The sequence below is a fragment of the Lissotriton helveticus genome, chromosome 12 (genome assembly GCF_964261635.1).
Source record: "Lissotriton helveticus chromosome 12, aLisHel1.1, whole genome shotgun sequence".
Classification (NCBI taxonomy): Eukaryota; Metazoa; Chordata; class Amphibia; order Caudata; family Salamandridae; genus Lissotriton; species Lissotriton helveticus.
Genome location: NC_136073.1, coordinates 465,305,231 through 465,318,848, shown reverse-complemented (window position 1 = coordinate 465,318,848; position 13,618 = coordinate 465,305,231). Strand labels below are relative to the sequence as shown.

The following is a 13,618-nucleotide window of genomic DNA, read 5'->3' as shown; positions in this document are numbered from 1 at the left end:
CTTGATTGATTCCACCGACCTCCCAGGAACCCCTGCTCTGCTCACCTCACCATAGCACAAATAACACACATCTACGGCCGCCACTCCGGAGGATGCTCCTTCTCCCACCTCGTCGCCAAATCCTGGAATGGCCTGACCCCACTTATGCACCCCACCCTCGTCGACCCACTTCAGGAAGGGACTCAAGACCTGGCTCTTCGACTGAAATTTGCAACACAGCACCTGGCTACCCTCTCAGGTGATAAGCCGCGCTTTACAAGTACGACTTGATTGATAAAATACTTTCATTACTGCAAATGTATGACAACATGTAGCTCCATGATCCTAACCAAGTAGTGTATTGCAAAAGATTGCGATCTGCAAATGTAGGCCACTTTTATTTGGGCCGCCCTGGCCTAATTGTGTCCTCAATCCAACCTTGGTGCACCGATGAGTAACAAATTAATGTATTTCATGTTTTTATAGAAATATTAGACACACACGCTTCAAAAAATTTAAATTTTAATGTCTTTCTCCCATTTTTCATTTTATATTATAATTAGCAACTCATACTGTACAAATCTTTTACAATAGATTCTAAAGAGAATAACACCCCCAGTTCCTGAATTCTGCCCGAAGCAATTTACTCTATGCAACATGAATCAGAGCAGCAGTTTTACACATTAAAGCATTTTTTAACTCCTCAATACTGATTTCCTGAAGGTTACATATACAGGCGTTACAAAGAAGACAAATGCAATTCTTCTAACACATCTCCAGGTACATAAGCTCAAAAGGCCTGGGCCTGCTTCCATTAATTCTTTGTGGGTGTGAACCACAGGCCAGAGAGGAACTTTTGCTAAGACAAAATTTAGCCATTCTGAATTAACTTCATAAAAATCAGTTACATTTTTGTTGGAGAACATCAATGGAAAAACAACACCATTGACCCTGATAGTTACAATAAGACATTACAAAACACTTGGGGGTCCAATTCACAAAGGGCCTCCGCACTTGTGGCCGAGGTTCCGCAGTCATGCCAGAGGTCTTGCACTCATTACGGGACCTCCGTACTGCAGTTACCCATTGCGGAAGACAAGTGCCGGGCCCCCCACCACAACTGCAGGGCCTCCACCACGAGTGCAGCAGCTCTTTGTCAATCGACCCCTTGAGGTCTGGTGTCTAAAGTCAGTGTGCAGTAACAAAACCGGCAAATCACAACATAACAGGGTTTGCGGCTTAATAAAGCAAGTCCCACTGTGATGAAGTTATACTCTTATGGGTAATGTTTCAACTAGCAGTGTATACTTTGCAACTCATCAAAACATGGGAGAGACATGGAAGTCTACTAATCGTTCTGCATTGCAATGCCACTATCAATTATTTGCAAGTTGACCTGGGTGGTGAACTCCACTCCGTTCGCGGAGTTTGCAGGTTTTTTTTGCACCCAGTGCTGCACGGAGCACTTGGAGTTCTGAACTTTAAGTTGGCGAGAGAGGAAAATCCAATGCTAGACCACCTCCAAGTGGCATTTTTCAACACGGGCGGTCGCGGATGGTCGCTACTGCTCGTGTTGGGAAACCTTCCATTCGCGTTGAGGAAGCTGCCGCTCAAGTAAAACTTCTGTTTAAGCAATAGAAAGAAGCAGCGCCCTCTTGCGCTGTGCATGGTGCCATTGATGCTGGGACAAACACTCAGTGCCAAAAATTCAATGTGAACAGCGCGACCTAACGCACTGTGCCGCCAGCAGAACTCTGCATAGTGTGGCAGAGTTTGTTGGTCACTTCGCGGAGTTCTGCGTAGCAGAACACCGCAAACTCTGCCCAGGCCTATTTGCAACCACACTTCCAATTGTAAACCACTGATTGGATACTGATTCCAGAAACAGGATTGCATTCATTGGCAACATGGAAGCTGTCTTTGAGGGAGAACTTCCATGTGGTCAGTGTGGACTGCAAGCACTTAGGAGGGGGAACACCCTGTGGTCAAAAAATTCCTATTTTGTGTCTTTTTTATTGCAGCCTTGCCCCCTTCTAGGGATAGGAGCTGAAGTAAAAAATTAACATTCTGCAAATGCTAGGATTGAGGTCTGGCCTACCCTCTGGCCCTTCATCCCTGCACTCGTAGCCTCACAAGCATAGTCCTCCTTCACTAATATTAATAGACAAATTGTCTGCAAATCCCTCTGAATGTCCATTTTGCGCTGAGATGAAGCATTCCATTCATTGCAGTAGAAAATTAAGGTTGGGTCTCAAAGCAGTCAGGGCCTGATCCCCAAAAGCCAACCTACACATTTGGGTACGTTTACATTCTTTCAATATTCACAAAACTGCATTTTATTAGTAAGTTTACGAGTTCAGAGCCTCCGCAGTCGAGGCAGAGAACTCCGCACATAAAAAAGATAGGACAGGCCTATCTTTTTATATGCGGGGTCCTCCGCCATGACTGCGGTGCCTCCGCACTTGCAAACTTACTAAAAAAATGCAGTTTTGTGAATACTGAAAAAAAAACTTACACAAACATGTACGTTTACCTTTGTGCATCAGGCCCTCAGCGTACAAAAAAACCGACTTTTTGGTGGACCACCTTTTATAACAGTGAACCCATAGCACACCAGCATAGAGTTGGCTTGACTTGTTGTATCGGCTTACGCTAGTTGCCCCATCCCCTCATTTGAATATAAGTCACATTGTGGCATTATGGATTCCCTAAAAATGTAACCTTTTTTGTTAGGCACCTGGCTATTGAATGAGTCTCATAGGTATCTCAAGACTTTACAATGATACAATGGCAATGCTGGACGATGGGACTTTAGAAGCCCTTTTGCCTTGAGGAGGTATTTAGCTGAAGGGACTGACTTGTGCAATACCAAATCTTACTGATAATCTATGTGGTACTGCAGAGGGCAATCCCTTTACTTTCACATCTGTACAGACCTATGTGATTTTTGTTGCTCTTTGGGTCCTCACTCCCTTTGCATGTTTGTAAATGTTTGTACCCCATCCTGCCAGTTCATCTGGAGGCTCACACCTTCCTGAGTGGCTCCATCCTTGCTATTGGGCGCCCTAGAACCTCTGAATGCTGCAGGGGTACATTTGATTCTTCATTCAACTGATATTATGTGCAACAAGAAATGCAAAATGTTCTATGGCTAGCAGCCTCACAATATTTGTGTTGGCATCCGTATTACATAGATTACAAAGTGCTTAATACATACAGTTTCAATGTAGTGCTTAAAATATATTTCGCCTTGACATAACTAGCTTTAGCCCAAAATCTTTTTAGCTAAAAAAAGATGACATACAGCAGGTAAAAAACATCATTAACAAATGTATCCATCACTCGTATCTGATAAAGAGTTTTGTGATTTTCAAATCCTTCATAATTGACATTATAGTGGGCTATACTGTAAAGAGGAATCATTCACTACTGACAGTACAATGTGAGAACATTATCTTGATTCCCTCTGGTCAAAAGAACTGGAGCTCTCAGGTCTTGTGACAGTGTTTCAAGCCAAGCCATATACAACGAACTCGGGCATTTATCTTTTCTTCCAACTGGCATGGTTCTAAAATAAGGAAAAACAGACTTGTTATAAGTAAGACAAAAAAATGCAATACTAAACTCTGTGCTTGTCAATATGAATTCATATCAGTTTATTCTTGCCCTCCCAAAGACCACAAAAACGAGTACAGAGGCTGAAACATTGTCAACAGTGTAGCTTCACATCTGTGTCTACGAAATAAGTATGGTAAGTGTAATGTACATCCTGAATTAAATCATTCTGATCAACAGCCTCTCCATCCACATCTCTGTTTGTCACAAACCAGTTTCCTTGCTGCGCTCATTTATTATTTCTCTGGTTTATCTGAATGTTTTTTTAAATATACCAATCATTGAGCCCTAAAAAGTTGATATTGATTAGTTTACCACCTTCCTTGCCAGTGGCATGCAATTCACAGGCACTCGCTTTGTCACTTGAAGCTCTTTTAGCTCTGTAACACCATACGGAACCTAGTGATACATTGCTGTCATCTTTCTTGAAATTATTTCATAATTGTAGAGGATGGTATGCGTTGTGATGCTTTTTGGATGGAATAAAGCTGCTGAAATCTGACCACTAGTTCAAGAGAGGTTATAAGAATCTGATGAACAATGGCGTTTCATATGCTGGCATTGCAAACAGTGGTAATCCCCCCAAATCTAAATGATGTCCCTTACAAACAGACCAGAAGTCTGCAAAATGTGCTTAGGACCATCTGAAATGGCAAGAGCATAGTCTCCAAGTATGTGTTCCCTGTGCACCAATTCTATTCCTGCTCTTCTAGTTATTAACACTCTAAAATAATGTTACAGGTCTTTAATGATCAACATATATCCATGGACGCCGTTTGGGGATCGCCAGGGGTCGCAGTCTCGACCCCTGACTTTCCCCTTTCTACCCCTGGCACCACCCTTGCCACCCCTGGCCCCCAATATCGCAATGCCAAGAAAGAAGGGAAACGGGTTGCTGGTAACCCCCTTTACTTACTGTTATAAATGGAGGCTCGTCTATATGGGCATAGGAGTCGTGATACCCAAGAGAGAGCTGGCCAATAGAGGCCGAACAGGCACCCCTCCCATGCCCACGTAACAATGCCAACAAAGCAGGACATCGCTGCCTATCATGCTATGTTGAATGCAGCAATAGAGAAGTGACAGAATAATCATTTTTATCGTGTCGACATTTGAGACTCAGGCTGTTGGAGGGTATGTTGTGTTATGGCAGAGGAGCGTCATCCCCTGCCAGCTGTGAGCGCAGCAGGCACACACATTAATAAAATGGTAATAAATACCATTTTATTATAATGTGTCACAGGCTTGTGCTGTTACAGTGCGAGGGCAGGGGGCAGGGCTGATTAGTGCAATTGCACTATTACTCCATCCCCTGCCAGTGCGCATGTCAGATTGGCCGGCTGTCTAGAGCCAGCCAATCTGTCATGCACCCTTCAGAGCTAGTAATCCCAGCGCTGAGAAACAGCAGAGGGATTGCAGCCACAGGCCCCCAGCCTCAGCATGACTGCTGGGTTAGCCTGCTCCAATAAATCCAGAAGCTGCGCTGCAGCTCCAGGATTGGTTGGTTTCGCATTGCACAAGGGAGAAAGTCCTTCACTTTCCGCCTCAAGTCACCGCTGAGGAGAGGGCCTGGACGAAGAGAGACTGTAACCAGAGCCTGCATGCCAGCAAGTGCAACATATATGGTGAGTTTTGTGGGCATCGCGCGCCTCACCATATTTTAATGTTGCCAGCCACCACGGAGGCTACAGCTTCTGCAGGACACCTTTATGTTCTTGAGGGTTGGAATTTCGATTGCTAGCCATAGCTTGTGCAATAAAATTAAGTCATTTGCATACGTTCATGTAAGTTGCAGCTACTATTTTAAGGTCAGATTTACATATGAGTTTCTGCAATGTGCATGGGTCTCTAAACAGGGAATGAAAGTTTAGTCAAGTAATAGGCCTGACTATAAATTTCTGTTTTTTGTGTTGTGCAGGGTGTCGATATGTTATGCAATAGTTCTGGATTTATAATACCAGGTAGTGTGAAAGCATGTTGGTGAGTGTAGGAAGAGTGTAGGAAGAGTAAAGATCAGTGGTACGGCCTAAAAGCCTATATGATATTTTATAAGCTGATCGGTATAATAGCTCACTCACTGAACACTTCCATTAGGAAGGAATACTCTACAAAACAAGTGCTAATTTATCTGCATAGAGCACATAGTAGCTAATATCTTTTGCTTGCAACCCTTCCCCAAACACAAAACCTTGCTGCTTCTTTAGATGCAGTGGTTCTATGGTAGCCAGACAAGGAGAGCCACCCCATATGGGGTTTAGGCTGACACTCGAAATAGAAGGTTGTGATTTTAGTTTGACTTAAAATGTAAAATATTAAGTAATATTAAAATGTAGGTAAACAGGCCCTGGCACAGAAATGCAGAAGGCATATGTTTTCATTCAGACTGGTCCAAGTTGTATGTGTTAATTATCTTCCCATTGAAATTAAGATTAGCCCTTGAATGCATAAGAAATACCAAGTAATTATCAAGAAAAAAACCTATATCCGTTCATTCTCTGGTATGGCTCCTAGGATCTGGAACGCTTTGCCCACTGAAACAAGAACGAACCCGTCCTCTGCCTCCTTCAAAAAAGAAATGAAAGCGATCCTCATGGCTAAATTCATGTGAACTATGTCCTTTTAGCTAGCTTTACTGTATATTATAACTTACTATGTGTTTGTGCTCCATAGTTTGTCATTCTGTTTTTCGCGCTAGCTTATGTGTACATGTATAAGGTATGTATAGCTGTTTCACCTTTATCTTTGTTTGCTACATCTTGATTTCTACATTTGACTTGTAAAGCGCTCTGAGACTCGCAAGGGTCTTGTTCGCGCTATATAAAACCCTCAAAATAAAATAAATAAAATAAAATAAAATACAGATGCACTAACAATACGCCCAGCATAAGTGACCAGACTACAAACATAGGTATTACAAATCAATAAAAACGTTCTAGCAGGGCAATATTTGTACATTTAGGTTTTGAACCTAACTTGACCTGTTAGCTTGGTGTGGTGGCTCAGTGGTGTAATGAATCCTCTGCAGGAACATGTATTTAATTCCACGGCCACGAGTTTGGATCCAGATGGGTCCACTCAGCCTTCCATCCTTCAAAGGGTGATAAAATGTATGCCATTGATTTGGGAGAAAATATATAAGCCTTTGCTTTGCACATCCAATATTTCAGGCGTTCTATCAACAAGTCTTGTGGGACATTCAAAGGTGTCTCTGTGTGTAATTCACAAGCCTATGTGTGAGGAAAGTCCAACACACACCCTTGAAGTGTATCACCTAAAGTAACAGCTGTTTACATGTATGGACATATTAATGGCTTATTACGGTGTTGACTGAATATAATTATGTAAACCACTAATGGGACAGTGTGTTCATAATGGTGCAGGGGATCTTTGCCACAGGGACTCATCTCTGACACCTCAGTTGACACAATATTTTTATTAATGTCTGTGCTGGCAAGTGGCAGCCAAGCATTGTTCATTAGGTGTGTGATACAGAAGAGCATTCCATATCACTGGTGTGGTGTTTGGGCAAAATATTGAGTCCAAAATATCGTGTGGACAAAGCATATGTCAAGAATATCGAGGACATGAATATCGTGATGCTATGTTTCTATGGGTGAGCAAAGTTTTAATATACTTAACTCCACAGATATGTACCTTGAAGATATGTATATCTTCAAGATACATAGATATGGAGTTAGGAATAATAAATCTATACTTACCTACTTGCACTTACCTTCTTGATATTTTGGTTCTTGATATTTTTAACATAATATTCTATACCCACAATATTAGTGTGCTCAATATTCTCTCAATGATCCGCTGGTGTAGTGCAAGACAGAGGTGTATTCACTTTTACAATAATACAGATTTCAAGCACGGGGATATGCTCCTCTTTTCCTGATAACATCCAATGAATTACAGCGGGTAGTTATTGATAATTCGCAATAAATGTATCATACATTTAACACATGCCCGTTCACACAAATCCTGGTGTACACGTACCTCTGGCCTACCACCCTCTGAGTATTTAACAAATAATTTCCCTTTGGGGGTGTGGTCCAGGTTATTACCTGGGTAGCAGTTTATCCTCCTTTAAAACAGTGGCCTATAATAGACATATGGGATTTATAAGGTTAACACCAATAATCCAGTTTCCTTTCTGGTCACATATACAGCAACCTTATGTTATTGTTATTTATGTGTAGCTGCAGAAGTTTACTGTCAGACATAATTCCGGGGGCCACAAGGAAAGCAGGGCCTATTGGGCCTCAACCCTTGGGCTTTTGTTTGTGTGCCTGTGATGTCCCAGGCCTGTTCTACTAATTTCTGCCAATAAGGTGAAGTACAACCCCTTCAGCACTGGGCTGTCAGTGTTAGTGAGGATGAGCAGTCACAGACTTAGGGATTTAGGGCCAGATGTACAGAGGCCTTTTGCATTTCCAAACATGTAGAATAAAGACAGCCTCTGATGGATTCTGCTGGTCCTGACCCTACGGCCAGGCCAGAAGGAAATCAGGCAAAAAGGAAAAAGCGCTCTTGATCCCACTCAAGTCGTTGCCACCCCCTTTGAAAGGGTGGTCATTGACATCATTGGACCCATGGACCTCAAGACAGCCGTAGGCAACAGGTTTGTCCTGGATTTGGTAGAAAATGCCACCTGCTACCCAGAGGCAATACCTCTGAGAACAGAGACTGTACTTGTGGTGGCTAGAGCTCTGATGGGGATCTTTGCCTGAGGGAGGGGGGGTCCCCAAGGTGGTTGTGTCTGACAGAGGCAGTAACTTCATGTCAGCATACATGAAGTCCATGTGGGATGGGTGTGGGGTAACCTACAAGTTCACCACACCCTGTCACCCCCAAATCAATGGTCTTGTGGAGAGATTCAAAAAGACCTTTTAAGGACATGATTATCGGCCTGCCTGAGCCCATGAGGCATACGTGGGATGTCCTCCTTCCATGCCTGCTATTTGTCTACAGAGAGGTGCCACAGAAAGGAGTAGGGTTTAGCCCCTTTGAACTCCTCTATGGCCACCCTGTTAGGGGACCTCTGAGCCTTGTTAGGTAGGGGTGGGGAAAAACTCACAAGAAACCCCTATGTGCTGGTTCTCAGCAACCAGGTGGGAGTGCCGGCATGTGGAATGAGAAGGGCATGAGAACAGAAAGTTCAATGATCCATGCAAGAGGGAAGGGGCACCACCACCGGTGACACAAGAGCAAGGACACCCCGCGAGTCTGCACTGCCCAGGAGCACAGGCAAAGACTGGGAGAGCCGGGAGCCCCAAAATAAAGGACCATGAGCCCATAGATCTGCGGGTTCGAGCCGGGAGACTGACAGAGGAGCACAGGCACCAGGGAGCAGGATGCGGGAGCCGTTGCGGAGTCCACTGAGGAGCAGGCCCTGGGCGGAGAAACAGTGAGTATAGGGCTCAGTGACCCAGGCACACTGACTAGGAAATGGCATTGAGGGGGAAGTACTGAGGGCTGTCACTGAGCGAGCGGTACTGAGGAGTGTCAATGTGCAAGAGGTGCTGAGGGGTGCTACCCACGGAGAGGCACTGAGGACTGGCACTGATTGAATGATAGTGAAGAGCACTGAGGACTGGCACGAGCATCAGTACTCACAGACTGTCTTGAAGATTGGTGCTCACAGAGGGGCACTGAGGACTGGTACTGGAGAGGGATTATGCGGACTGGCAGTGAGCGAAGGGCACTGAGGATTGGTACTCACACAGGGCCACTGAGGACTGTTACTGAGCAAGCAGTACTGGTGCTTAAAGAAGACTGACCCTAAACAAGAAGTACTGAAGACTACTATTAACAAGGGGAGGGGTGTGGGGTCTAAGGACTAGTATTTGTGAAGGTCATTGGGGACTGGCACTGAAGGGAACTGAGACTGCCATTGAGCGAGGAGCACTGACGACTGGCATAATAGGGAGAGGTATTAAGGACTGGCACTGAGAATTGGGACTCACGAGGGTCTCTCAGGACTGATACGGACCAATTGAGCATTGAAGACTGTGTTGAGTGAGGGGTACAGAGGACAGGTACTGAACAGGTGACCTCGAAGACTGTGTTCACTGTGGAGTACTGAGGGCAGGAACTGACCGAGTGAGCATTGAAGACTGTGTTCACTGAGGGGTATTGAGGACAGGTACTGACAGTGTCTTTGAAAACTGTATTCATCGAGGGGTACTGTAATTTCTGATATTTATATGTTTCCCTCATGTTCGTTGCTTGATTTTTGCTTGCGAGAAAGTGTCACTCATAGTCATAGAATATCACTCATAATTACACTGAATTCATGAAAATCTCACACACAGCAATCTGAAACCTTGGCAGCTATGCACGGTGCAGTGTGCACTCCTGGCTCTGCTCTGCGGAGAAAAAGCACAACTGCCATTGGTGAGGTGACCTCTCACTCACGAATGGCAGTGGTGCTTATTACCCGCACAGACACACAGAGGTGCTGCGTTTCAGTAGTTGGGTTGCATTTAGTAGTGTGTGTGCCTCACACACGCACTATAAATTCAACCTAAGTTACCATATCAGTCCACCCAGTTACTGCACTGTGCATGCGCAGGGACAGGGTGCCGTGCGGCTGGTACGTGCAGGCCGCGGCCCGAGAACACTTACTTTCGGAGTCAAACCCACTGTCTACCACCACCACCCCTCGTGACCAGGCAGGCACTGAGGCACCTGACCTGCCTTAATTGTAGGCATAATGACTGGATAACCTGGTGCTCTTAAGGTCATCATGTACTATTTACTGTGCACCACAATGGTTCAGCACACCATGCAAAATACAGTAACAGTATCGATCAAATTAATGATATCAGTAGGCCATAGAGTTTTCTTTTCTTGCTTTTATTCCAAAAGATCTTCACATACAAGTAGCCTACGCGTTTCGTCTGAAGCACTTCTTCAGGGCTACAACAAACAAATATACAAAATATACATATTATACAAAACTATATTACAATTAAAAACAGAATTTCTCATAAATCATGAGTACGAAAAGCATGATGTACCTGCTACATAGTTTATGAACAAGATTGGCCTATTGACAAGATTCATAAATCATTTTCTCTTACTAGACAAAATAACCATACAGTCTATATTACGCAAGGGCATGAAATATGATAGTATACAGGCTAATGATTTTCCTACGAGATTTCATGTTTAGTTAGACAAGAAACTTATCCTTGAGTGAAAGAAAAGAAGGGATTTCTTTAAACTATATCCAAGTTTAGATCGTTACAAAAAATGGACACATGACCATGTCTTACCAAAAGTTATCAAAGAGTAGATCATGGATTAATCATTCCAAGGCTTTTTCTCGAAGCATTTCTTCAAATATTAAGTGGCATGGATAGCCTATGGTGGAAGAGGATTGAATAAGGGTTTTTTATACTTAATACATTTGTTAGTGGTGTGATCCCAGTTGATTTAATCAAATATGTCACATACCTGATTTTAAATTACATTAGTCAGTTCTTCTCAAATGGATTTTGATTGGACGGAAACGTAATGGAATGGCATCATTATTTATATCCAATTCCAGTGATATATGTGGTCACCCTGTTAAGAATATATAGTCCATGAGCTAGTTCAAAGTTCAAGAAACAAACTGTGTACATACATGTCATCAGACAAAGGTATCTGGGGGCCATATTATTATTATTCAAACACTCTTAAGTGTAAATGGTAGACTTTCTAATCTAATCTAGTCATACTCCTTAGCCAGAAAGTACGTTGTAACAATGTACTAGTACCACCAACAACATATGTGAAATATGCTGGCATAGAAAATACGGGGGAAAGAAATAAAAACCCTTATTTAAAATATCATAAAAGCAAGGAGCCAATTTTGAGCCAATTTTAAAGTTTTAAGAAAGCGAACTAGCTCACACATAACATATAAACAATGGTATACAAAACCATATGGTCGTTGTATACAACCTTCTCAAATACATGGAAGGACGCTTTCAAATTGGTTCATGCTCCTGAATTGGAAAATACATATTGCCAACGTGCTTCAAAAAGCCATTCAAAATAGGTAGACTGTGTTGACACAACAGCTACGGGGAAGGAAGTGCCCACCCCCATTCAAACTGTAGCCAAACCAAAGTTCCCAAGGTTTAAACGACAAGTTTAAATAGCCCGCTAATAGATTTCAGCTGTTCACAATTGAACTACAGAGCACAGCGGACCATGTAAATTCCGCGGCCATCTTAGAAGGGATAAAGATTGCCCAAATAATATTAAGTTTAAGCCGTATTCTGTGTGATTATAGAGTTTGCTGTATTTTTGAACGAATCTCAACGTTTAAATAAAATCCATACATAGTGATTTAAAAACTGTGTATTGTTTTACGTTACAAAGAATTTTTTTTTACCCGTTCCAACATGGCACCTTAAATTTGAATTGATATTTTACTATTGTTTTATTCTATGAAACAATGACAAGCAGGATCACGTAAAGAGTATTGACCCTTTGAATATGAAACATTATTTTGTTCTATAGGCACCAATAAGCCACTTATGTTATACCTTGCCAAGTAACTATTTGTTTCGTTTTTCCCGTTCCAACATGGCGCTTGATATCGGAACATCGTATTATTGTATTATGTGAAGCTTTAAGATTCGGAACACTTCGTCAATATTAGGTCTTCACTATGGGGGTCACTTATTGTGATCATTATAGTGCCAGCTCCATAAAATATTATTACACTTTGCCAAGTAACTACTGTTCCGGTTTTCCGTTCCAACATGGCGCTTGATATCGGAACATCGCATTATTGCATTACGCGATGCTTTAAGACTCGGAAGTCTTCGTTAATATTAGGTCTTAACCATGGGTTCATTTACTATGATCATTATAGTGCCAGTTTAATAGACATATTGTACTGTTTATTAAACTTTGAAAATATTTTTGAAAACATTTTTTTCTTCTTCGTAACGTAAAACAATACACAGTTTTAAAATCACTATGTATGGATTTTATTTAAACGTTGAGATCCGTTCAAAAATACAGCAAACTCTATAATCCCACAGAATACGGCTTAAACTTAATAATATTTGGGCAATCTTTATCCCTTCTAAGATGGCCGCGGAATTTACATGGTCCGCTGTGCTCTGTAGTTCAATTGTGAACAGCTGAAATCTATTACCGGGCTATTTAAACTTGTCATTCCCGGTCTATACTCGCACCATCAACTCGAGGCAGTGACCGAGGGAAGACGTAGACGCCGCAACTACTTATGTAAGTAAATGCTTTGGGAGGCTGCTGGATTTCTGCCGCCGTGGGGCTCTTTCAAACCTTGGGAACTTTGGTTTGGCTACAGTTTGAATGGGGGTGGGCACTTCCTTCCCCGTAGCTGTTGTGTCAACACAGTCTACCTATTTTGAATGGCTTTTTGAAGCACATTGGCAATATGTATTTTCCAATTCAGGAGCATGAACCAATTTGAAAGCGTCCTTCCATGTATTTGAGAAGGTTGTATACAACGACAATATGGTTTTGTATACCATTGTTTATATGTTATGTGTGAGCTAGTTCGCTTTCTTAAAACTTTAAAATTGGCTCACACCACATATCATGTCTCCTTGCTTTTATGATATTTTAAATAAGGGTTTTTATTTCTTTCCCCCGTATTTTCTATGCCAGCATATTTCACATATGTTGTTGGTGGTACTAGTACAATGTTACAACGTACTTTCTGGCTAAGGAGTATGACTAGATTAGATTAGAAAGTCTAACATTTACACTCAAGAGTGTTTGAATAATAATAATATGGCCCCCACATACCTTTGTCTGATGACATGTATGTACACAGTTTGTTTCTTGAACTTTGAACTAGCTCATGGACTATATATTCTTAACAGGGTGACCGCATATATCACCGGAATTGGATATAAATAATGATGCCATTCCATTACATTTCCGTCCAATCAAAATCCATTTGAGAAGAACTGACTAATGTATTTTAAAATCAGGTATGTGACATATTTGATTAAATCAACTG

The 13,618-nt window shown here is 42.3% G+C and overlaps 1 protein-coding gene across 2 annotated transcripts in view; it reads right to left on the bottom strand.

The window, feature by feature from the left end:
* Window positions 1-488: 488 nt before the first annotated feature.
* The window catches only part of SLC12A3 (solute carrier family 12 member 3), a 331,781-nt gene continuing 318,651 nt past the window's right edge, over window positions 489-13,618 (bottom strand). For both annotated transcript variants that reach the window (XM_078671397.1, XM_078671398.1), the window contains exon 26: window positions 489-3,547. In XM_078671397.1, the coding sequence (XP_078527523.1) occupies window positions 3,406-3,547 (142 nt within the window). In that variant the 3' untranslated portion in view covers window positions 489-3,405. The remainder of the gene's footprint in view (window positions 3,548-13,618) is intronic.